Genomic DNA, 21,428 nt, shown 5'->3' with positions numbered 1-21,428 from the left:
AACATTATTTCATTTTCCTGCAGCACAACATAGCGTTTAAATGTGTAACTTGCTTCTATTTGTTTTTGTTTTTTTTATTCAGACCTACTTAAAAATATATATTTCTTTAAAAAATATATTATTATTATACATTTATTATATTGTTGTAATATTCACAACATTTATTATAATGATGTCATAAATATAAAATTATTATTTTTCACTAATCAAATGATTAAACCAACGTTTTCATTTCTTGCGGACGTTTATAAATACACAATTATATCAAAATTAAATGGTCTAAAACTAAGTGCAGGCAACTTAATAAATGAAATAAAATACCATAATTAATCAAACAGTGTTGCATGATTCTCTGGACATTGAAAACAAATGTTCTCCATTTTAATTTGAAGTCATTTTTGCGTTTTATTTTTTGGAAGTTTGATGTTTACATCCCCAACAGGAGTGTACAGAATTTACACCAGCTTATGTAATGACATCACAGTAAACAAATTCATCTGTTTATCTTGTGCATGATTACATCATTAGTGTAATTTTATTTGAAGGACCAAGGCCTCTAGTACGACCTGATCTTGACAATCATGACTCTTGCAGGACTTGCAAGGTAAAGAGCAAGGGTACTGGCAAACTTAGACCCTGTGTGGACCCCCTTCATGCCATAATGAGACGGTCAGAAGTCTCTAACTGCCCAGATGATGCTGTTATAAAGTGATATGCAATCAGACCCTGCATTCTTATAGGGGAAATGATCTGTGTGTTATGTTTGAATGGGGCACACAGTAATGGCATGAACCTTTCAAACAGATGACACCAAGACTCCCTGTCTCGTATTTTAACATAAACTTAAAAAGCCAATACCTTAAAAGAAAACTGCATCCATTTTAAGATTGAATATGTACCAGTGGAGAGAAACTGGCTTTTAAAATTGGGCTACATGAGTGGCATAGCTGAGCTCTCAATATGAGAAAGCTGTCACACTGAGCTTGTCTTTCTATATTAATGTTCTTCCTAAAATTGATACTGTCACTTTGATAATGTCCTTTTTCCACAGTAATTTTCTTAGACTGATCCACAATGGGAAGATGGAGCAGTTTGGAGGACATCTGGCAGGCACAAATCACTGCATCCTCCTCGATCCCAGAGTGCACCAGGGAAGTCCTTCTATCTGCATTTAGTCCTTCTCAGGTACCAACTTCAGCACCTTGCCAATTGCGATTGTCTTTCCTAAAAGACAACATAAAACATCTTTAATTTTAGTTTTTAGATAGAACATTATATCCATCATTGGGGTGAAAATGTGATGTTTGATCTGTCACATTAGATTTTCTTAATATCTTACCCTCATCTCTCAAGGTGAAACGTCCCATTTGAGGGAAGTCTTTAAAAGTCTCTAAGCAGATAGTTCCTGCAGCCCTAAGACGGGCGATGCATACTTGGTCTTGTTTGACGAAGCGTGGACGAGTCTTGCTCTTTTCTCCCGTCTTCTTGTCCACCAGACAGATTAATGCCTAATTGTGGAGGTAATTGTGGACATATATTTCAGGCTACCAAACCATAGAGCTCTGTTTTTTTTACACCTTTTACATCTGAATGCACTCAAAATGACTTACTGTTATCTGCACTTCTTCTATGCAGGAATGGATGTGTAGTACTGCATTGTAACCTGGGCATATTATGGACTTGTGTTCAATAATGACAATCTGTGAACAAGAACAAAGAAAAAGACATTTGAAAAAAACTAATCTCAAAATAATATAACTAAACAAAATATTCTCCTTGTCAGTGTTGAAATCCTTACCTGGGCATCAAAAGTGCGTCCTGAGTGGCAGAGGTTCTCAGCGTTGCATAGAATAAAGCCTGGGAGAATCTCTTCCTCCTCAATGCCTTTGAGCCGGAGCTTCAGGTTTTCACCAGGTTCAGCGTAATCCGTCTCCACTTCATCAGAGAGAAGGCTCAACACTTCCACCATGTGCTGGAAAACCAGAACAAACAATGTTTTAGGCATTTTGAGATAACGGCTAAGATTCATAATGGTTTCGATAACAATAAATTGTATTGTTTTGTACAGTCTTACCCTATTTGGCATCATAATAAGTTGTTGTGCTTTCGCAATATTTCCAGACTCCAGTTTTCCAAGCACCACGGTGCCCATGTCCTACACAAAAGATTATAAAGGAGCATTATGGACTCTATTTGCTGATATTAGAGTTTTTTTATTATTTGATCAGTTTTGGACAATATTAAATATTTAATTTTTGCCACCTTTGCCATCATTTAATGCTCACTTAAAGTTAATCATAAAAAACACCAGTAATCTTTAACAAATGTCAATGTGAATATACATTTTTTACTATAAATACATTCACTTATAGGACATTTTTTCATTTACATTTTTACATTTGGATTTTACATTTGGATTTGTATGATTACAAATTTTTAGGAACAAGTAGGCATGAAGGTTCATCCCTAAATCTAAGCACCAATAAGGCATAAGCAGATTGTACAAAAAAGCTACGTTTTCTTTTACATTTTCATTATATAATGAACTTTTGGAACTCTAAACTTTTTACCTTGGTATTAAATCACAGGAAGTGATTATATGTTGTAGTTTGAGTTCACCATTATAGAAGATTACCCAACCATGATAACTTTGAACTGTCAAACAGTTACAAACTGCCGCAAGAGTGTGTTGGTTTATCAGTCAGAATATTCATGTCGGTGCATATTCATTTTAACACTGGTATATTTTAACATTGGTACTTTTTTATCAAAGATAATAAAAAACTAAATCTATTTGAGTGCCAAAAGCATATTTGAAGATCTTTCTATCCAATTACTGACAATTAAATCTGATGGTAACCCTCAGCTATCTAGCAAGGCAACTAAGCAAGGCTTTCATTAACTTAATGAACTTAATCTCATTATACGTGCTGAACACAGGACCTAGTTTAGCTTATTGGTTTCGTAATACCTCACACATTTAGTCTCAATGGGAAAAGAACCGCTGAGAAAACAATTTCCTCCTCCCATTAAACTAGAAAGTTTCCTGCCAAAACACTCCCTCGTGCTGTGGTATTAAAATAATTGGAAATCATCAGCAGAAACTGAGACAATAGCAGTATTTGGAGCAGTAAGACACTCTTGATAGACACTCAGCATAATATTTCAGTGAAACAGATGCGGTTTTGAGGAGTCATTAAACCTGACATCAAAAATCAAGGTATCAACCATATTTTATTTACCTTGTATTTATCCACAATAGGCAATCGGATGGGACCATCACTTGATCTGTTGAGGTTTGGCAGGCTGTCCAGATGTGGAATGAACGGTAATCCCCTATAAATGTTAATTGCCAGTCATCACTCTGATTTGATTTCACCTTCATATATTCACGGTAGCCTGAATATGACATGCTATACTTACGTGTACCAATTGCAAAGCTCAGAAGATTCTTTCAGGTTGACTCCAGTCAGTCCAGAGCAGGGCATGAAGTGGATGTCTTTCTTTGGATTAAAGCCCACCTTCTTCAGAAATGGCACTAACTTCTGTTTACATTCCTCATATCTGTGGGAAAATGTGAAGTAATTCGTAAAAGATGGACAAGATACAAGAACAAAAATGTAATTTTTTCCTCTATTTCACTCACCTGTCCAAACTCCAGTTCACAGTGGGATCGTCCATTTTGTTGATGAGAACTATCAGAAGCTTGACTCCAGCTGTTTTAGCCAGCATGGCGTGCTCCCTTGTCTGACCTCCCTTTTCAAAACCGGTCTCAAACTCACCCTTTCTGGCAGAGATGACCTGAAGAAATGGAAAATGATGTTTTCTTGATAATGAGTTCCTCAATAAATCAAGACTAAATTGTTTGTTTATCTATCTATCTATACATACTACTGTTCAAAAGTTTAAGGTTGTTAAAAAATGTATTTAATGTTTTTAAAGTAATATTTTGGTAGAAACATTTTGGGATACATTTTTATTAAGGATTCTTTAATAAAAAGGAAGTTCAAAAGAACTGCATTTACTTTGGCAAAGACTTTCACAGCTTAGCTACAGAGCTATAAGCAACAATCGGTCCTGCTGTGAGGCAAATAAAAGCGGCCTTTCAAGAGGAACTCACCAGCACTGCCAAGTCAGCTTGAGATGCCCCTCCAATCATGTTGGGTACAAAGCTTTTATGGCCTGGGGCATCAAGAATAGTAAAGTGCTTTTTCTCAGTTTCAAAGTAGGCTCTTCCAACTTCTACTGTTTTCCCCTTGTCTCTTTCCTCTTGGTTTGTGTCTAGAGCCCAGGAAAGATACCTGCAGGGACAAGCAGATGTATGAGATGTCCTTTCAACCCAGACTGCATCATAAGAGCAAACATTTCACTCAAAAATACATGAATATTTAATAAGCTCACATAGACATCTAAGACTGACTATGCCATAAGGTTTTCTTATCTTTTATCTTTTTAACCAGACTTCATGTTTGTTACATGATGTTCAATACTGTTCAAAAAATTTGGGGTCAGTAAGATTTTTGTAAAAACTAATTAATACTTTTAATTATCAAGGATGCATTAAATTGATCAAAAGTGACAGTAAAGATCTAGATTTCAAGTAAATACTTTTCTTTTGAACTTCCCTGAAAAAAGTCTTAGAAGAAATTATTTCAATATTAACAATAATAAGAAATGCTTCTTAAGCACTAAATCAGGATATTAGAATGATTTATGGAGGATCATGTGACACTGAAGACTGGAGTAATGGCTGCTGAAAATTCAGCTTTGCCATCACAGGAATAAATGACATTTCAAATTGAATGCAAACAGAAAATAGTTACTTTAAAATTGAATAAGATTTCACAATATTACCGTTTATTTATATTTTCGATCAAATAAATACAGAGTCAGTAGTGTATATTGTGAAAAGACATGAACTTGGTCTGTTTACCAAGTTTCTCTGTTCTTCTCTTTCGCCTCCCGTTCATATTTATCCAGCGTTCGTTTGTCCACCATACCAGTTAGATACCTTAATGGAAAACAATTGAATATGCATTTGGTATATTATATATCATAATGTATAACAGAAAGTTATGTCAGTCAAGACTTTGTTATAAAGAATCATCATTCACTTACATAATCTGTCCACCAATTGTAGACTTGCCTGCATCTGTCCAAAAAATTTTAAAAATCAGGCAATAAATCAAATCAAAAATTCTGGATAACATATATATAATAACTAGACAAGCAGGCGTTTCTACAAAAGAAATAAAATATTTGTATATTTTAACACTAAATGATACCATAAACATGTTAACATACCCACATGTCCAATGAACACAACATTCACATGTTCTTTCTTAGGGGCATCCGATGAAGGAGGAGGAAGCTTGGGTGTTGGCATCTCCTCATCCTCCTCCATCATTTCATCCTGTGCCTCATCCCCACACAATCCTGTGTCTGCCGGGGATCCACCTCCTGGTTCCTCCTCATCCGGCTCACCTTTCTGCTCCCATGTCTCCACTGCGCTGGCATCCGTCTCTCCATTCTCCACTGCAGCTGTGGAGACAGTTACATGAACATGTTTGTGTTTAGTGGACACAGGATTCTACAGGGTAAGCAGATAAACATCAAATTTTCATTTTTGGGTGAACTATCCCTTTAAGACTTACTAAAAGACAGAAAAAAAGTCAGTGTGGGGTTGTCCGTGAGGGGCTGCCGCTTTACTTTTGTGTTTGTTTATTTTTATTATTAAATTCTTTAAGTGTTTGCCGGTTCCCACCTCCTTCCCGTTCTACGAACTGTTACAATAATCAACTGTTTAATTTGCATGGACTACTTATTGTAGAATATATGCATTGTGCTTTTGCATTTTTTTGAAGCGTGAAAACTTCAGTCCCTTTCATAGCAGTTGCATGTAAAAGAACGACCAGCACAGGGTGTCTCCTTCTGGGTTTCAAAGAAGAAACTGAGTCATATGGGTGTGAAACAGCTGTGAAAGTGAAAAGATGGCAGAATTTTAATTTCTAAGCCAGTGGTTCTCAACCAGTGGGCTGGGGTCCACTAGGGAGCCTCAACAAACTTCAATCAAATTATTTAAATGTACTTATGTACAATAAATATTAGATGTAAAATAAAGATGTACAACTTATGAAAAAAAAAATGGTTTTATTTTTGTTTATTTTCATTACAACTAAAGTACCATAAATGCATATCAGATTAGATAAAAGGGAATAAATGGGGGGGGGTCTTGGAGTCAAAAAGGTTAGGAACCACTGCAAACTAAAGAGATCTTAATACTTAAGAGTCTTGTCACTAAATCTTGCGTCCATATGTGGAAATTGTCTAAGTTTATCTAGGTTTTGGAACCAATCAGAATTTTGATGACTTTATGCATTGACGTAATTAGCAACCTCTGTCAGGGTATAATTGTGGTGATTGTTGTACTGTAAAGCAGGTCGGCCTACGAACTCTGTGCAAGTGTTGAAGCTGACTTCTGCGGATGAAACTGCAAACTATTTCTTCAGTAAATTTCTTTAATTAATTGTAATCTGACTCCAGGTCTTTGTTCATCACACCTAGTCCATGGGTTTTTACTGTGAATTCCCCAACAACTGCATAACAACTGACAAAAACAGAATAGACCCTTTTGCTCAGCAAGCTACAACGACATACAATTAAGAAATGCATTCATTGTTTTGACAGTTCTATTAAACAGGTCATTGAACACACAATGCAGTCCTGTCTACTTTTAACAGCTTCAGAGAACAACCAAGGTAACAACTGATTCATAAAACTGTGCAGCTGTATGAAAATGTATGTTTTAAATAAAGTGTACAGCTGGAATCAGGGCTAAATGAGTAAGCACTGCTCCATTCATGGAAACATTGTCATCTGCTTCTCTGGGTCAGTAGCTGCGGCTGGAGGTGGAAGTACAGAGATAAATAAAGCCTGTAATATGAGCACATGTGTGCTGATGCAACAAGCCCAAGTTACCCTCTGTATGGCTGATGAAGCAGCATTAGTGGCAGTGCAACACTATATCAGAACACAAAACCCAAGCAGAAAAGCTATCCAAAAAACATGAACATACCCACTGGTTCTGAGATCTCCATGCTGGCCACTGCATCAGTGCCTGTGGACAGAGACAGTAATGATTAGCTAACGTTAAATTATAATGTAATAAGTCTGTTTTTAATATTAATTAGGTTAAGACAATTAAGTCGTTTAAATCACTATTGTGACAGTAGTGGAATAGACATAATGGTAACACTTTATTTTAAGGAGTCTTTGTTAGACATGCACTTGCTATTATAATAACACAAGTCAACCCTAAGCCAAACCCTAACTCTATAGTAAGTACATGTAGTTAATTAATATTAGTCAGCACTTGAATCTATAATTACACTGTAACAAGGACACCTTAAAATAAAAATAAAAAAATGTATTGTACAGGTGAAAACAAACAGGACATGTTGACTGTAATATTTACGAATTTGTGTGAACTTTACCACCTGTAATTTACAGAATACTTACATAACCTGAAACAGACAGGTGACAAATATTGACAGCAAGTCATCTGCCTGTTATTATAGTATATTATAGTGTAATATTAACAATTGTACAACAGTTGGTCATGTGATATCAACAACGCAGCACCCATGAGGGGCGACTCGCACCTGTGTAAGTTAACCTAAAACAGCCAACTAGGGTCTTCCTTTCATGTAAATATACATAATTTTAATGGTATCAAAAAATCGCTTATTTATTTATGTGTAAATCTTTTTAATAAGGAAACCATTAGTATCATATAACGTTAATGAAGGGGAGGAAACAGGAAATATCCTGGTGTGAAGTCGGCGGCTAAACCGGCCACGCAAGGCTAGCCGGGTATTAGTTCTTGACAGAGCAGCAATGTGTATTTAAGTGCACTAAATCAACATTTTATGAAGAGGTAACGTACAACTGGCTAGGTACAATAAAAATATCTAAACATAGCGCTCAACTAACCACTCCTACCTCTACGGCTAGCCTGCTATAAACATTTCCAGCTAAAAGCCCTTTTATGGGCAGACCTTATCAATGCTGTCAGTCGGTTTATTAGCGTTGATAGTTTACCATCAGACGTGGCGTTTTCCGGTGGATCAAGGGAAAGAAAGGATGGTACGAATTCCGGAGCGTTCACGTTGAGCCCGATGAAGGCGGACTGAAGCTCGGTATCAGCCGTGGCCTCAACATCGTCCTCCTGTTCCCACGAATCAGGGGCTGTGTCTCTCGAGTCCATAGTGGCTTTAACTCGAATAGCAGACGTTTTTAACGTTTTGAGCTGTAACCCACGAGGCGGGTTTGAGCAAAACCAAATCTAGTTTTTTTAGTATCTATTCCAGGTAAATCGAGGCATTGGGGAAGTTGTAAATATGCTGAAATGGTGCATGGGGCGCCTAGTCTTCATGCGACACCATGGACGTGTAGCTAGTTAGCTGATCCTGGATCTTGCATGCGCGCAGTGCAGAAACGTGGACTGTGAAGCAGCGACCATGTGTAATAATAGCCACATCCACAGCTTTTCAAATTAAGGCAATTATTCTAAAGCTACAAGTGCAGTGTTCAAAAAGGCAAATATTAACATTAAATATGTGACTAAGATGCAATGGTTTTTATTCAACATTTTTTATGTAATTTTAATTGAATTAAAATAGCTTTGTATAAATAAATAATACTGTACCATTCAAATTACACAATATATAAACAGATGTGTAGTGTATAAAGTATAAATACAATGCATAAACAGACAGATAACCGATAAACATGTAAATAAATAGGTACAACTGGTTCAGTGTAAACAGATTATCCATCATTAACAAACTGGAGACGTCGAAGGATTGGGGAACTCATAACATGCTGTTTAACATGTTTTCTTAGTCTTTGGCATCTGTTATTCCTCCAGCTGAGATGGCAAAAGTAGCCTCATTTTCCGGCATGTCTGGGCTGTAGAAAAGCAAAGGTTTTGTTGATGTAAGCATTTCAATCAAAAGACAATCATATAAAATTATTGTCTAAATATACAAATATATTTAGCTAACAATGTTAATGTATGCATAAATTGTGCTTTTGCGAAACAAAAAGAGAAATTGGTAACACTTTACATTAAGGTTCCATTTGTTAACATTAGTTAACATGAACTAACAATGTAATAACAAAAATACTTTAAAGCATTTATTTATCTTCTAGCTTTAACACGTACTAATAGAATATTAAAATCAAAAGTTGTATTTGATCTCTTTATTTAACCTCTTAACTGTCACCCCCCCCCCCCCTTTTTTGAAAACAGACTTGAATGTGCACTATTTAAAGTTCAATTGTTATAATTCATGAATGCTTTTGAATACAGACCTAAGGTCGGTCTCTTTTTAAAGAAGACAATCAGCAGATTATTGCAGAAGTGAAATAATTTAAAAAAATGAAAGTAAAAAAAAAAAAAGTTAAAATTTACTGTAAATAACATGTATGGTACTATTATTATTATATAAAATAAATATTTTACAAAATATGTTTAATCCAAATTTGGCATAAAATTAAAGCCATATGTCTAAATAAGTTGTGTTCCAAATTTGAAGTTGATATAAAAAAAAATGAGGTTACTACGCAATTTTGTTTAGGCGTTATACCACAAACAGCCACCAGGTGCCATTCAAACCCCATTGAATTTTTTCTGTCCCAAATGTATCAATTTCTCTCTCACTTTTACTCCCATCACAAAATATAAAATATGGAATCTTGAGACTCAGACCTTTCCGATGATATGTATTTTGTCAAGATTATAAAAAGTTTTGATTCTATAAGACCGTAATATATTTGGAGTATGACACCTCCCACTAAGGGGGAGGAGCCCGCTAAAAGATTTTAAAATACCCTTTCTATGGTGACGCAATATCCGATTTCAAAACGGATTTCACAGGATGAATTTTGAGATTTTAAGCTTTCAAATGATATATAAAACAGGTATATGATGATTACTAAAACATGTGATAGGAAAAAAGGAAAGGAATATAATTTTTGTGTCAAAGGTCAGAATTCCTGTTATGGTGTATATATTTTGAGGTGCACTCTTGTCATAAATTAATCTATTACTGCTCCTACATAATTTTTAACAAAAAGAGTCTTGGACCTTTCCAACAATATGTAGTTTGTCATGATTAGATTAGGATTTAATGGTAATATATTGAAGTAAAGTTAGGCGTCCCGTATACAGGACGGTGACAGTTAAGGGTTAATAGACCATGAACTAACAATGAACGACAAATGATGAATAATGAATTTTTAACACTAATAGATGAATAAATACTGTAACAATTGCAATGCTCATTGTTAGTTAATGCATTATAAGTAATGGGAGCTTATTGTAAAGTGTTACCGAGAAATTCTTGAAATTACCTATCAAATATTTTGGCAATTCTCAATTCAGCACGTCCTTTCCTCAGGCTGATGCGTGTGGTGGAGGCATGTGCCAGTATGTGTCCACCAATGGGTTTTTTGGGATCCGCTTGAAATCTAAGGTCATAATAATCAGTGTAAAATTCCCCAAAATTCTCTTTCCGGTTTGTTTTGTGTTCCTACTTACGTCATTCCAGCTCCTGGATCTGCAGTCATCTGGTTAGTAACAAACACTGCAACGTTGTACTCTATATCCAAAAAATGACAGATATTACTAGTTAAGTGAAGCTCAGAAAATAAAGTGCACATGTCTAAATCATAAGCTTACTTAACTAAAGATAAGACTGACTACCATCATTTTATTGACAGGTTTATTACAAGAGTAATCTTTAAGGCCTTTCCACACTGAGCACGAAAAAGCAAAACGAATTTCGGATGCGATGACGCTCTGGAATAAAAACAACAGCTTCCTATGGATGCTTCCACACAGACTGCGAACATTCGCGCACCGAAAATGCGGATGTTTTTTTTTCCACCAGTCCGACGAATCTTTTCAGTTTCGCAAAGCGAAAACATGGGCCGTCCAATAAGATTTGAGCTAGGATAACATGACCGGAGCAGCTGCTGTTGCACAAAAGGGTGAGAATGGTGGCGCTGTTTCGAAAACCAGTGTAAACAAACAAGAAGAAGAGTACCTATCCTGGATAAGAGAGTGGATACTGAGTTCTTGTTATCGTTGATATTTGAGAACAGATTTATTCTCACATGTTCTTTATAGAATAACATTTGTAATAATTCTCCACTGAATCATGTGATCTATAGAGCACCGTCCGTTTTCTTCCATGTGCGCGAGTGTTGAGTCAGAGCACGTTCAATCTCTAGATCTTCCGTATTTAAAAAAAAAGAGAAACATTTTTCTAGACATGAAATATGAAAGCAAATAGACATGATATATTTACTTACTTTACTTTTAGTCATTTAGCAGACGCTTTTATCCAAAGCGACTTACAAATAAGAAAAAGTAACTAAAACTAAAAGTTAACACTGTAAATACTCTATACGCACCCATTTAAGAAAATACAGAAATTAAATAAAATTGACAAATGCATACAACAACATTTCAATAGTAAACATATAAATGGAAAAAAATAAAAAGCGATACTTATATCCTTTGCCGGTGTCCCAGCCCAGTGGAGTCGCACGGTAGAGTCGATGGTCTTTACACACTTTACTTTTTACTTTTAGTCATTTAGCAGACGCTTTTATCCAAAGCGACTTACAAATAAGAAAAAGTAACTAAAAGTAAAATAAAAATATTTTATGTATGTGTTTTGTATGCAGCTCATTTTATAGCAATAAAGGATGTTTATGACTAATATTAGCAGTGTAGCGTTATTAAATATACAAAGAGTGCATGTGTCTGCTTATTATAAAATAAAAATCAACTATAGATCACAATCGGAAGTTATTACAAGCACTCGATGATGGTTTAAAGTGGGTAAGCAAATACATTAATAAATACATTTTCAAGTGTAGCTTGATGCTAATTGTACTTTAGGATGTAGCCTATTCTTGTAAGCATTATAGATAGCTTGTGTTTCTGGTGTAGAACCAAACTTTGTTTATTATAATTTATTTATAATTATAATTTAGATGTTAAATCCATATTACATGATACATATCTGAGGAAAAAAACCATTGTTGGTGATTCGCCTCGCTTTTCAGCATCGTGCTCAGTGTGGAAAGGCCTTTAGTCTCATTAATATATGTGACCCAAGACCACAACACCAGTCATAAGGGTCTATTTTTCGAAACTGAGATTTATACATCATCTGAAAGCTAAATAAATAAGTTAGGATAGGACAATATTTGGCTGAGTCACAACTAATTGAAGATCTGGAATCTGAGGGTGCAAAAAATCTAAATATTGAGAAAATCGCCTTTAAAGTTGTCCAAATGAAGTCCTTAGCAATGCATATTACATATAAAAAATTAAGTTTTGATATATTTACAGTAGGAAATTTACAAAATATCTTCATGGAACATGATTTTTGTATAAAAGAAAATCAAACATTTTGACCCATACAATGTATTTTTGGCTATTGCTACAAATATACCCCAGCGACTTAAGACTGGTTTTGTGGTTCAGGGTCGCATATAGGCCTAAAGATGATGATTTGACAGACCTTCAGAGATCTTCTGCAGTCTGGAGAGCATCTGTGCAAGCTTCTGCTGTCTCTCAGCCAGCTCACCTCTTCCAGAGAAGTCCACCCGGAACAGAGCCATGATTGAGTCTATAATCTGTGGAATATTAATTGTTGATGGCCACGAAATTAATTAAAATCACTTCCTCAAACCTCAGAATGTGTCTTTCTTCTGTCATACCAGAAGCTTGAAGACACCTCCTTCCTCATGGAACTTGGCTGCAACAAAGTCTAACAGTTCCATCTGATGCTCACCTATTAATGAAAAAGACAGGCTATTAAAAAAAAACACTCTTTGTGACCTCATTGGATGGCCTGTTAAACAACTTTTCAAAACTAAGTTAAAAAGTTCTTACTTGTATATGCACGTGCATAAAGCACATTATCCAGTACAGCTTCATGATCCACACTGAATCTGTCAGCTATGTCCTTTAGCCTCTCAGGCCGACTGGTGTTCCAATTATTAAGGAGAAAACGTTCAATATGGCTTCTCCATATTAAATAGGTTTAGTAAAATGAATGTGGCACAAAGCAAGCAAATGCAGAAATGATACAAGGTGTTTTCAGAATCGATGAAGATGACCTTTCCTCCTGTATACCCATATTCACCAGGAAGCTGAGCAGTTACTTAAGAAAAAGAGAAATGGAGTGACATTAATGATCTTAAAATTAGACTTAAATTCCACATTTAACATTTCCACAAGATCCATTTTTGCTCTTACCACACAGTGTATGAGAGAGTTGAGTCTTTCCAGTTCTGAATTCTGAAGGAGGCATGGGAAACGATTTATAAAAACATGTCATTTTGGACAGAAAATGCATAACATATAATTTTGGTTCGTAATCATAAAAGCACCCTACCACCAAAAGCCTCTGTAATGGCCATACTCTCTACACCTCCTCCCAGGAGTTTGCTAAACAAAATATGAATAAAGTATTTCTGCTTTCATGTGACTTATATCAGACAAAATGTTAAACCCTTATTTAGTACAGAGCCCCATACATGACATAGGAAATATGGATTTTGTGGCCACAAATTAAAGGAACACTCCACTTTTTTTGGAAATAGGCTCATTTTACAACTCCCCTAGAGATATACAGTTGAGTTTTACCGTTTTTGAATCAATTCAGCCTATCTCCGTGTCTGGTGGTAGCACTTTTATCTTAGCATAGATCATTGAATCGGATTAGACCGTTAGCATTTGGTCATCAAAAATGACTAAACCGACGGAAAATGAAAAGTTGCGAGGCTGATATGGCTAGGAAATATACTCTCATTCCGGCATAATAATCAAGGAACTTTGCTGCTGTACAGTGGGTGCAGCAGGCGCAGTGATATTACGCAGCGCCTGAAAGTAGTCCCCAGCTAGGTAACTAGTTATGATATGTAGCTGGGGACTACTTTCAGGCGCTGCGTAATATCATTGCGCCTGCTGCACCCACTGTACAGCAGCAAAGTTCCTTGATTATTACGCCGGAATACTCTAATACTCTAATACTCTAATGACTGCTAGTTGACATGTAGTTGCAAATTTACTTACTGTTAGTAGAATGTCTAAAGTGGACTATCGAAATAAAGTGTTACCCTTTTCATTTTCAGTCGGTCTTAGTGCACGATGTTACTACAGAAGAGCCTAGCTTTAAATAGGAAAATTATCTAAACTCTTTGGTCATTTTTGAGCGAGATGCTAATGGTCTCATCTGATTCAATGATCTATGCTAAGCTAAGCTAAAAGTGCTACCGCCAGATCAGCTGAATGGATTCAAAAACAGTAAAACTTAACCGTTTAACTCTTGGAGAGTTGGAAAATGAGCCTATATCCAAAAAAAAACTGGAGTGTTCCTTTAAGAGTTTGTTCCCACAACTTCATTTGGGGTAATGTTTTATTATTTCCCTCATTTTAGTTGAATCATGGACACAATATCTTGATTTGTTCATCTGTGGGGCTTTGTATTTTAGGGCTATTAAACAGGTTATTTCTTACTCAAACTCCAAACTGCCTGTTGTGATGTGGAACACTTGCTTCCTTTTTATACTGTATTCAGACGCTGTCTGAAATCCACATGTCTGCATGCAAAAAGACAAAATGTAATGGCTGTACAATACATAAATCCAGTCTCCTTCATCAAATAAATTTGTTATATGAATTCCAGGAAGCCACATCAAATTACCAGCAATTTTCCAGCGGCTTCCTTTATTTTGTCAACTTTAGCCTCAGACAGTCCCTTTACGTTACAGAGAGCACGGCGTGTGGTCATCTGGATGCCTTTCACAGTACAAATGCCTACAGACTTCAGTTTCTTAATGTCAGCCATGTTCTTAAGAGAGAGGGATATGAATCAGAGCCACCTTCATGATGACATTTCCATAACTTTAATAACTTAACAGTGACATTATCACTTACAATCCCGTGTTTCTGTAAGAGCTCAATGTCTTGAAAAAATGATTCCTATGGGGAATTCATAGATTTTTTCATTATGTTATACACAACTGTCAACAAGTAAAAACAGAAAGAAAAAGAGAAAATAAATTATATTTTCCTTAAATGCATTTTGAAACATGTAATATACTGTATAAACAAGACCTCACAAACAAACACGTTTGAAAATGTATTGTTTAGCTCAGAAATGAATGTGCATCACCTCATCTTCTTGGTACGCCGACTCATCCTCCAAAGCCTGGTCCGCTAAAGCTTTCATTCTAGGGATTTTTTTTTTTTTTTAATACAATAAAATACATTATTTTGGAGTCCAGATAACCGTTACTTACAGTATGTAAGCATCAAGATAAATCTTTATATTTGACTTGTTACATTTTAATCAGCTGTTTGTAAACTATGTAAGCTGTCCGTTTCAAAAGAATTTATCTTAATTCTTGTTGTAGCTGTTACATTAACAGTTAGTGACATGTTCCTCGTAAGAGTGTAAAATAACTATTTTGACATATAAATGAATATAAACGAAATTTTACCTCACGTTTATCTCTCAAAGCAAGCTGACAGAAATCAGTGGCTCAAATCAGAGATTTCGCGCTGAGACTGTTCAGCGCGCGCATCTGTCCCGCGCTCTGATGACAAGTTTCAGCTTTCATAGCTGTGATTTTTAAACTTCAATAAACATATATCTAGGTGGTTTTATTGATCTCTTTCTCTGTTTTAAAAAATATCTGACCTGTAAATGTAAAAAAAAAAAACATTATTATTGTTTTATCTTTATATAAACACAGGTGACAGACTACGGACCATAGGCTGCTACAGACATGTTCCACAATTTTATTAAAACGATTTACTTTCAGATGTGCTTTTAAAAAGGTATTTTGAAACAGTTTTACCATGCCTTTATTTATTTCTAAAGCGTTCAAATACCTTTAAGGCTGTCGATATTTTATTCTCCAAAAACCCAGATCTCAAAACCTTATAAAAAATGTATAGAAAATGTTTTATTTCTCCCTATAACATACAATAATCTAAATAAACAGAGCGTGGAAATTATTCATTTAGGACTTTTAAACTGACTTCGTTTTGTGACGTCACTTCCACCTATGAAACCTGAAAAAAGCAAAATAGTTATTTTAAGGAAATAGCTTTGCCTGGGGGGGGGATTAGCAGGCTATTGATGTTAGGATTAGGTTTAGGTAAACAGCTATTTTGATCAAATCATCACTGTAGAGTGCAACTGAAATATGACTTATTTTGCATTAACATATAATTTATAATTTAGTTATGTTTGCGCAAATATGTAATATGCAATATCAAGTACAGGTGCTGGTCATAAAATTAGAATATCATGAAAAAGTTGTTTTATTTCAATAATACCATTCAAAAAGTGAAACTTGTATATTAGATTCATTCATTACACACAGACTGATATATTTCAAATGTTTATTTCCTTTCATTTTGATGATTATAACTGACAACTAATGAAAGTCCCAAATTCAGTATCTCAGAAAATTAGAATATTGTGAAAATATTATTGTGTAATTTAGTAGTAAAATATAGAAATGTTATTATCTTACTGTAGTAAAATAAAGAAATATTATCATACTAACATTACTAAAAAGAGAATGTAAAATCATGAAAGTAATCAATACATTGGATAATGTGTTAAATTAGTCTAAAACTGAATGTTTGCATATAGACTGTGAGTTTACATGAGCAGAGGTTGAAAGTTCCAGAGCAATATGCCAGGTGGGGACATCAAGGACAGTGAGAAGAATGGAATCATTGAGAAGAATGAAATCACCTCCAACCAATGGGAGGCCAGATGTTTAAAAAAAAAAAGGGCAGATTCAGCAATATTCCACCATTAGATTACAGACTGGGGGAGCTGCAAAATATTGGTGGCAGGCCAAAAAGATATGGCCAATAAAAAATAGAAAGCGCCAACCTTGAAACATTGTTGATAGTTTGAGGGTATAAAATGTGGTATCTGAACAAACAAAGACGAGTGAGACGGTGAATGTGGCAGCTGTCTTACTCGGCTTTGTTACTCTGTGTAGTAAAGTCTTCCTTCGACACCTGAAACTCTGCTGTTTTGAGCCTCTCTGACTGAGATCCAGACAAGCAACAACCTCTCTGGGCCACTACAATGTTCAATATTGAAGACATCTGGTGCCACACTCTAATCAGCTAATTAACTCAAAACACCTGCAAAAGCATTTAAATGGTCTCTCAGTCTAGTTCTGTAGGCTACACAATCATGGGGAAGACTGCTGACTTGACAGTTGTCCAAAAGATGACCATTGACACCTTGCACAAGGAGGGCAAGACACAAAAGGTCATTGCTAAAGAGGCTGGCTGTTCACAGAACTCTGTGTCCAAGCACATTAATAGAGAGGCGAAGGGAAGGAAAAGATGTGGTAGAAAAAAGTGTACAAGCAATAGGGATAACCGCACTCTGGAGAGGATTGTGAAACAAACCCCATTCAAAAATGTGGGGGAGATTCACAAAGAGTGGACTGCAGCTGGAGTCAGTGCTTCAAGAACCACCACGCACAGACGTATGCAAGATATGGGTTTCAGCTGTCGCATTCCTTGTGTCAAGCAACTCTTGAACAAGAGTCAGCGTCAGAAGTGTCTGGACTGGACTGCTGCTGAGTGGTACAAAGTTATGTTCTCTGATGAAAGTAAATTTTGCATTTCCTTTGGAAATCAAGGTCCCAGAGTCTGGAGGAAGAGAGGAGAGGCACATAATCTACGTTGCTTGAGGTCCAGTGTAAAGTTTCCACAGTCATTGATGGTTTGGGGTGCCATGTCATCTGCTGGTGTTGGTCCATTGTGTTTTCTGAGGTCCAAGGTCAATGCAGCCGTCTACCAGGAAGTTTTAGAGCACTTCATGCTTCCTGCTGCTGACCAACTTTATGGAGATGCAGATTTCATTTTCCAACAGGACTTGGCACCTGCACACACTGCCAAAGCTACCAGTACCTGGTTTAAGGACCATGGTATCCCTGTTCTTGATTGGCCAGCAAACTCGCCTGACCTTAACCCCATAGAAAACCTATGGGGTATTGTGAAGAGGAAGATGCAATACGCCAGACCCAACAATTCAGAAGAGCTGAAGGCCACTATCAGAACAACACGGGCTCTCATAACACCTGAGCAGTGCCACAGACTGATCGACTCCATGCCACGCCGCATTGCTGCAGTAATCCAGGCCAAAGCAGCCCCAGCTAAATATTGAGTGCTGTACACACACACACTTCTAAAAATCATTTTTTTTGCATTGGTCTTAATTGATATTCTAATTTTCTGAGATACTGAATTTGGGACTTTCATTAGTTGTCAGTTATAATCATCAAATAAAATAAACATTTGAAATATATCAGTCTGTGTGTAATGAATGAATCTAATATACAAGTTTCACTTTTTGAATGGTATTACTGAAATAAATCAACTTTTTCATGATATTCAAATTTTATGACCAGCACCTGTATATGCAAAAGACAATGACAGAGGAGGACTTTTTTTTATTCCTGTCATGTAGAGCAAACATTATTCGCTACTGAAAGTACAATGTTTTGAAACATTCCCTCTTAAATATTTCACAATGGTTCTGCATACTATATGGCTTTTGTCTGAGGAATAACATTGCAGAAGCTTTGCATGATGTTAGTTCTACCTAACTAGAGAACCACTTCTAAAGGTTTTAACATTTCCAAATCAAGAACAAGAAACAACCATAATTTGTAGACAGAGAAAATTTCACAATGAATATTGGCCTTGTGTGCCCTCATAAATACTACAGATCTTTTGGATGCCGTTACAGATTCTTTGCATGTCAGTGTTGATCCGGCATTTCAATGGCCAACATTGCACCGTAAACACTCTCTTAGAAATATAATACACCTACAACACAGTCAAAATATTCTCCAAAACCTGCTATGCTCTTCCCGAAAGAAATGTTATTTGACAGTCTATGCAGAATGTTTTGTGAGAAAGGCAGAGAGAGAGGGAAGTTCATAAAAAGTCATCAAGGTCTCCACTGTACTATACAAAATATACAGGGTAACGACTTCTTGATGTTGACCAATCACAGCATCTTCTCACATCATTCTCCAGTTCCTGCTCCCTCTCTCTTTCCCCTTCTTCTTCTCATGGATGTTACAATATATACATCATCACAGCTTCCCAGGAGCAGGAGGCATCATTCCAGGCATTCCTCCAGACATGCCAGCATTTGGACCCAACAAAATCTATTGAAAGCAGAAAAGTGACAAAGAAAATGAGAAATGGATTCATATTTCAATGAAAAATACACATAAAACATGCTTTTTTGGTAAATCTCAACATCACAAACTTATATTTAAAGAAAAAAAGCATTTGAAAATACGACAAAAAGATATAGGCACAAGACTGTGTACGAAAGAACTACAATTCCTATGATGCATTGCAAACGACACGTATACAATTTAAAAGCAATGGAAAAATATTCAAAGGTATTACGTAGGGAGACTGAGACGGTTACATCATTCGCAGTGTTTTATGGCAGTGTGCAGCTCTTTTTGCATTTGCTTTTCATGATTCTCTAATTGGTGGAGATTTCTACGCAGAATCCTGGTTAATGTAGTTTTCCACCAGCAATCCCATTTAAATAATAATAAATTAGAATTCCTTTGATTAGCAACCTCGTAGCTCAAAGTTAGTTTCAAGATTTATAAGTTGCTGTGTAAAAAAAAAAATTTCCTTTTTTATTTATGCAAGTTGTTGGTGCTACTTACCTGTCTCTGCTGTTGTAGTTGTTGCTGTTCTAGCTGTAACCTCTCAGTCTCAAACACAACCGGCAGAACCAGAATCATAAAGGAAGTAGTACCAACCCATAGAGCTGAGCGGGAGAAACTAAAATAAAGCATAATGTGAAAAAAATGATACTGAAATGTCCAGATTAATTCTAGAGTTAATGTGACTGTATGGTTTTAAGTGTAGACCTCACCTGTAAATTTTTTTGGCTACAGATAGGGAACTCTGTGCGGAAACTTCAGCTGCTGATCGCAATGATTCTGGAAACATCTCTGTGAGACCCCACAACCTCTCCAACAGTGTTTCATCCAACTGTGAGAGAAGGAAAAAGTAGGAGCCATATCAGAAAATGAATAACACCACAGTCATGGGACAAAAGAAACTGCCTTAGTAAAAATGGCTTACTCAGGACTCAATAGAAAATCTCATTCCTCATGTACAGGTAAGCAGGTAAACTGCATTTGACAATTGACAGGTTCTATTAACTGTGCAAAATTAAAATATGATATACTATTCATTTTATGTCATGTTTGACCAGCTAAATAGCTCATATTGGCTATAAAAGCACCAAACAAGCTAACAGCTTTAGTCTTTTTGCTTACAGTTTCCTATATCTTCACAATTTCATAAGGTCAAGCAAAACTGTGGAAGCAATCCAGTACCTCTTCATCCTCATCATCACCCTCGATCTCGTCTTCGGGGGGTTGTGTCTCCCCGCGGCCAGAGTCTGGAGAGAGCTCCTGGATAGTAGCCATTTAAAACACGACGCTAGTCACTTTTAACTATAAACGTTATATAATAATTGTGAAAGGGCCTCAGTGGTGTTTTACAGCTTCACAACGACTTAGAAGCAAAGAGCACGCATTGAAACCTGAGGTCACTTGGGTTACACGTGAGACGGATTTACTTCCCCGGTTCCTTGTAAGGAAGCACAAAGACATATTAGGACACCTATCGCCAGGGAGGTCTTACTGCAGCTCATGAGTGCGATGAAATAGTGGAAGATTGCTGCTTTTATTACTATGAAGGAAAGGAGGAACTCCAAGTACGTACATATTCACGTCACTTCATACCAAAAAAAGAGAATATACGGATCCTGTGGAAGTTGTTTCGAAACAAAACAGATTGTTTAATTTATTAGTATTATTGTACTTTTAACATAGTTCTTTTTAACTGAATACTTGGAACAAGGTCCATGTCTTTTCTTAAAAGGTTTCAAGTTAGTGAAAGCATGTGTTTTATTTCTGGCCACAGTTGTTACCGATGGGAAACGATCTGTAGTTATATTTTGTGTAGGCTATACTTGTGTTACTATTAGGCAATTATGTGGGAAAAATAAATAAACCTTTCTTTTTAATTATGCTGTATTTCATGTAATGTAAGAGTTATTTATTCAATTACTCATCAAATTAATACTTATTAGTTACTCATTTAAAATAAGGGTTTGTGTTTCCCCATTGATCACATATATGATCAAATACATGTTTATTTTGATCTCAAAATATATGAGAAAGAGTGGTCTCAATAGCCTTAAAATATTGTATGTATAAAATGTATGAGTTGTGTATTT

General features: G+C 36.0%; 3 protein-coding genes across 3 annotated transcripts; all 3 read right to left on the bottom strand.

The window, feature by feature from the left end:
• Nucleotides 1-377: 377 nt before the first annotated feature.
• Nucleotides 378-8,507, bottom strand: LOC306852420 (eukaryotic peptide chain release factor GTP-binding subunit ERF3A-like). Its single transcript, XM_079389209.1, has 14 exons — nt 8,101-8,507; nt 7,076-7,117; nt 5,305-5,541; nt 5,119-5,152; nt 4,934-5,011; nt 4,121-4,301; nt 3,647-3,801; nt 3,424-3,564; nt 3,243-3,336; nt 2,075-2,155; nt 1,799-1,972; nt 1,611-1,700; nt 1,340-1,508; nt 378-1,224 (listed from the first exon to the last, which is right to left on the bottom strand). Exons 1-14 carry the CDS (start codon nt 8,264-8,266, stop codon nt 1,172-1,174), a joined length of 1,695 nt encoding a protein of 564 aa, XP_079245335.1. The 5' UTR covers nt 8,267-8,507; the 3' UTR covers nt 378-1,171.
• Nucleotides 8,508-8,607: 100 nt separating this feature from the next.
• On the bottom strand, nt 8,608-15,791 carry LOC306852419 (meiotic recombination protein DMC1/LIM15 homolog). The gene is made up of 14 exons (XM_079389208.1): nt 15,592-15,791; nt 15,264-15,321; nt 15,026-15,070; nt 14,793-14,939; nt 14,606-14,688; nt 13,482-13,534; nt 13,343-13,384; nt 13,175-13,247; nt 12,977-13,068; nt 12,802-12,875; nt 12,603-12,717; nt 10,604-10,664; nt 10,417-10,533; nt 8,608-8,970 (listed from the first exon to the last, which is right to left on the bottom strand). Exons 2-14 carry the CDS (start codon nt 15,318-15,320, stop codon nt 8,901-8,903), a joined length of 1,029 nt encoding a protein of 342 aa, XP_079245334.1. The 5' UTR covers nt 15,321; nt 15,592-15,791; the 3' UTR covers nt 8,608-8,900.
• Nucleotides 15,792-18,573: 2,782 nt separating this feature from the next.
• LOC306852418 (mitochondrial import receptor subunit TOM22 homolog) lies at nt 18,574-20,781 on the bottom strand. Its single transcript, XM_079389207.1, has 4 exons — nt 20,521-20,781; nt 20,052-20,170; nt 19,840-19,957; nt 18,574-19,314 (listed from the first exon to the last, which is right to left on the bottom strand). Exons 1-4 carry the CDS (start codon nt 20,611-20,613, stop codon nt 19,240-19,242), a joined length of 405 nt encoding a protein of 134 aa, XP_079245333.1. The 5' UTR covers nt 20,614-20,781; the 3' UTR covers nt 18,574-19,239.
• Between the last annotated feature and the right edge of the window lie 647 nt (nt 20,782-21,428).

This window comes from Barbus barbus, assembly GCF_936440315.1.
Source record: "Barbus barbus genome assembly, chromosome: 32".
NCBI lineage: Eukaryota > Metazoa > Chordata > Actinopteri > Cypriniformes > Cyprinidae > Barbus > Barbus barbus.
This window is presented reverse-complemented; position numbering and strand designations above follow the sequence as displayed.

What these genes read in the sequence shown, in the direction of transcription:
- LOC306852418 (XM_079389207.1), bottom strand. Translation starts at nt 20,613, where the DNA reads ATGGCTACTATCCAGGAGCTCTCTCCAGACTCTGGCCGCGGGGAGACA. An exon ending in GTGATGATGAGGATGAAGAG is followed by an intron (nt 20,171 to 20,520) that starts GTACTGGATTGC and finishes CTTCTCTCACAG; the next exon opens with TTGGATGAAACACTGTTGGA. An exon ending in AACTACAACAGCAGAGACAG is followed by an intron (nt 19,315 to 19,839) that starts GTAAGTAGCACC and finishes TGCTTTCAATAG; the next exon opens with ATTTTGTTGGGTCCAAATGC.
- LOC306852420 (XM_079389209.1), bottom strand. Translation starts at nt 8,266, where the DNA reads ATGGACTCGAGAGACACAGCCCCTGATTCGTGGGAACAGGAGGACGAT. An exon ending in TTATTATGATGCCAAATAGG is followed by an intron (nt 1,973 to 2,074) that starts GTAAGACTGTAC and finishes CTGGTTTTCCAG; the next exon opens with CACATGGTGGAAGTGTTGAG. An exon ending in GACGCACTTTTGATGCCCAG is followed by an intron (nt 1,701 to 1,798) that starts GTAAGGATTTCA and finishes TCTTGTTCACAG; the next exon opens with ATTGTCATTATTGAACACAA.
- LOC306852419 (XM_079389208.1), bottom strand. Translation starts at nt 15,320, where the DNA reads ATGAAAGCTTTAGCGGACCAGGCTTTGGAGGATGAGTCGGCGTACCAA. An exon ending in CATTACAGAGGCTTTTGGTG is followed by an intron (nt 13,385 to 13,481) that starts GTAGGGTGCTTT and finishes TGCCTCCTTCAG; the next exon opens with AATTCAGAACTGGAAAGACT. An exon ending in ATCGATTCTGAAAACACCTT is followed by an intron (nt 13,069 to 13,174) that starts GTATCATTTCTG and finishes TTGGAACACCAG; the next exon opens with TCGGCCTGAGAGGCTAAAGG.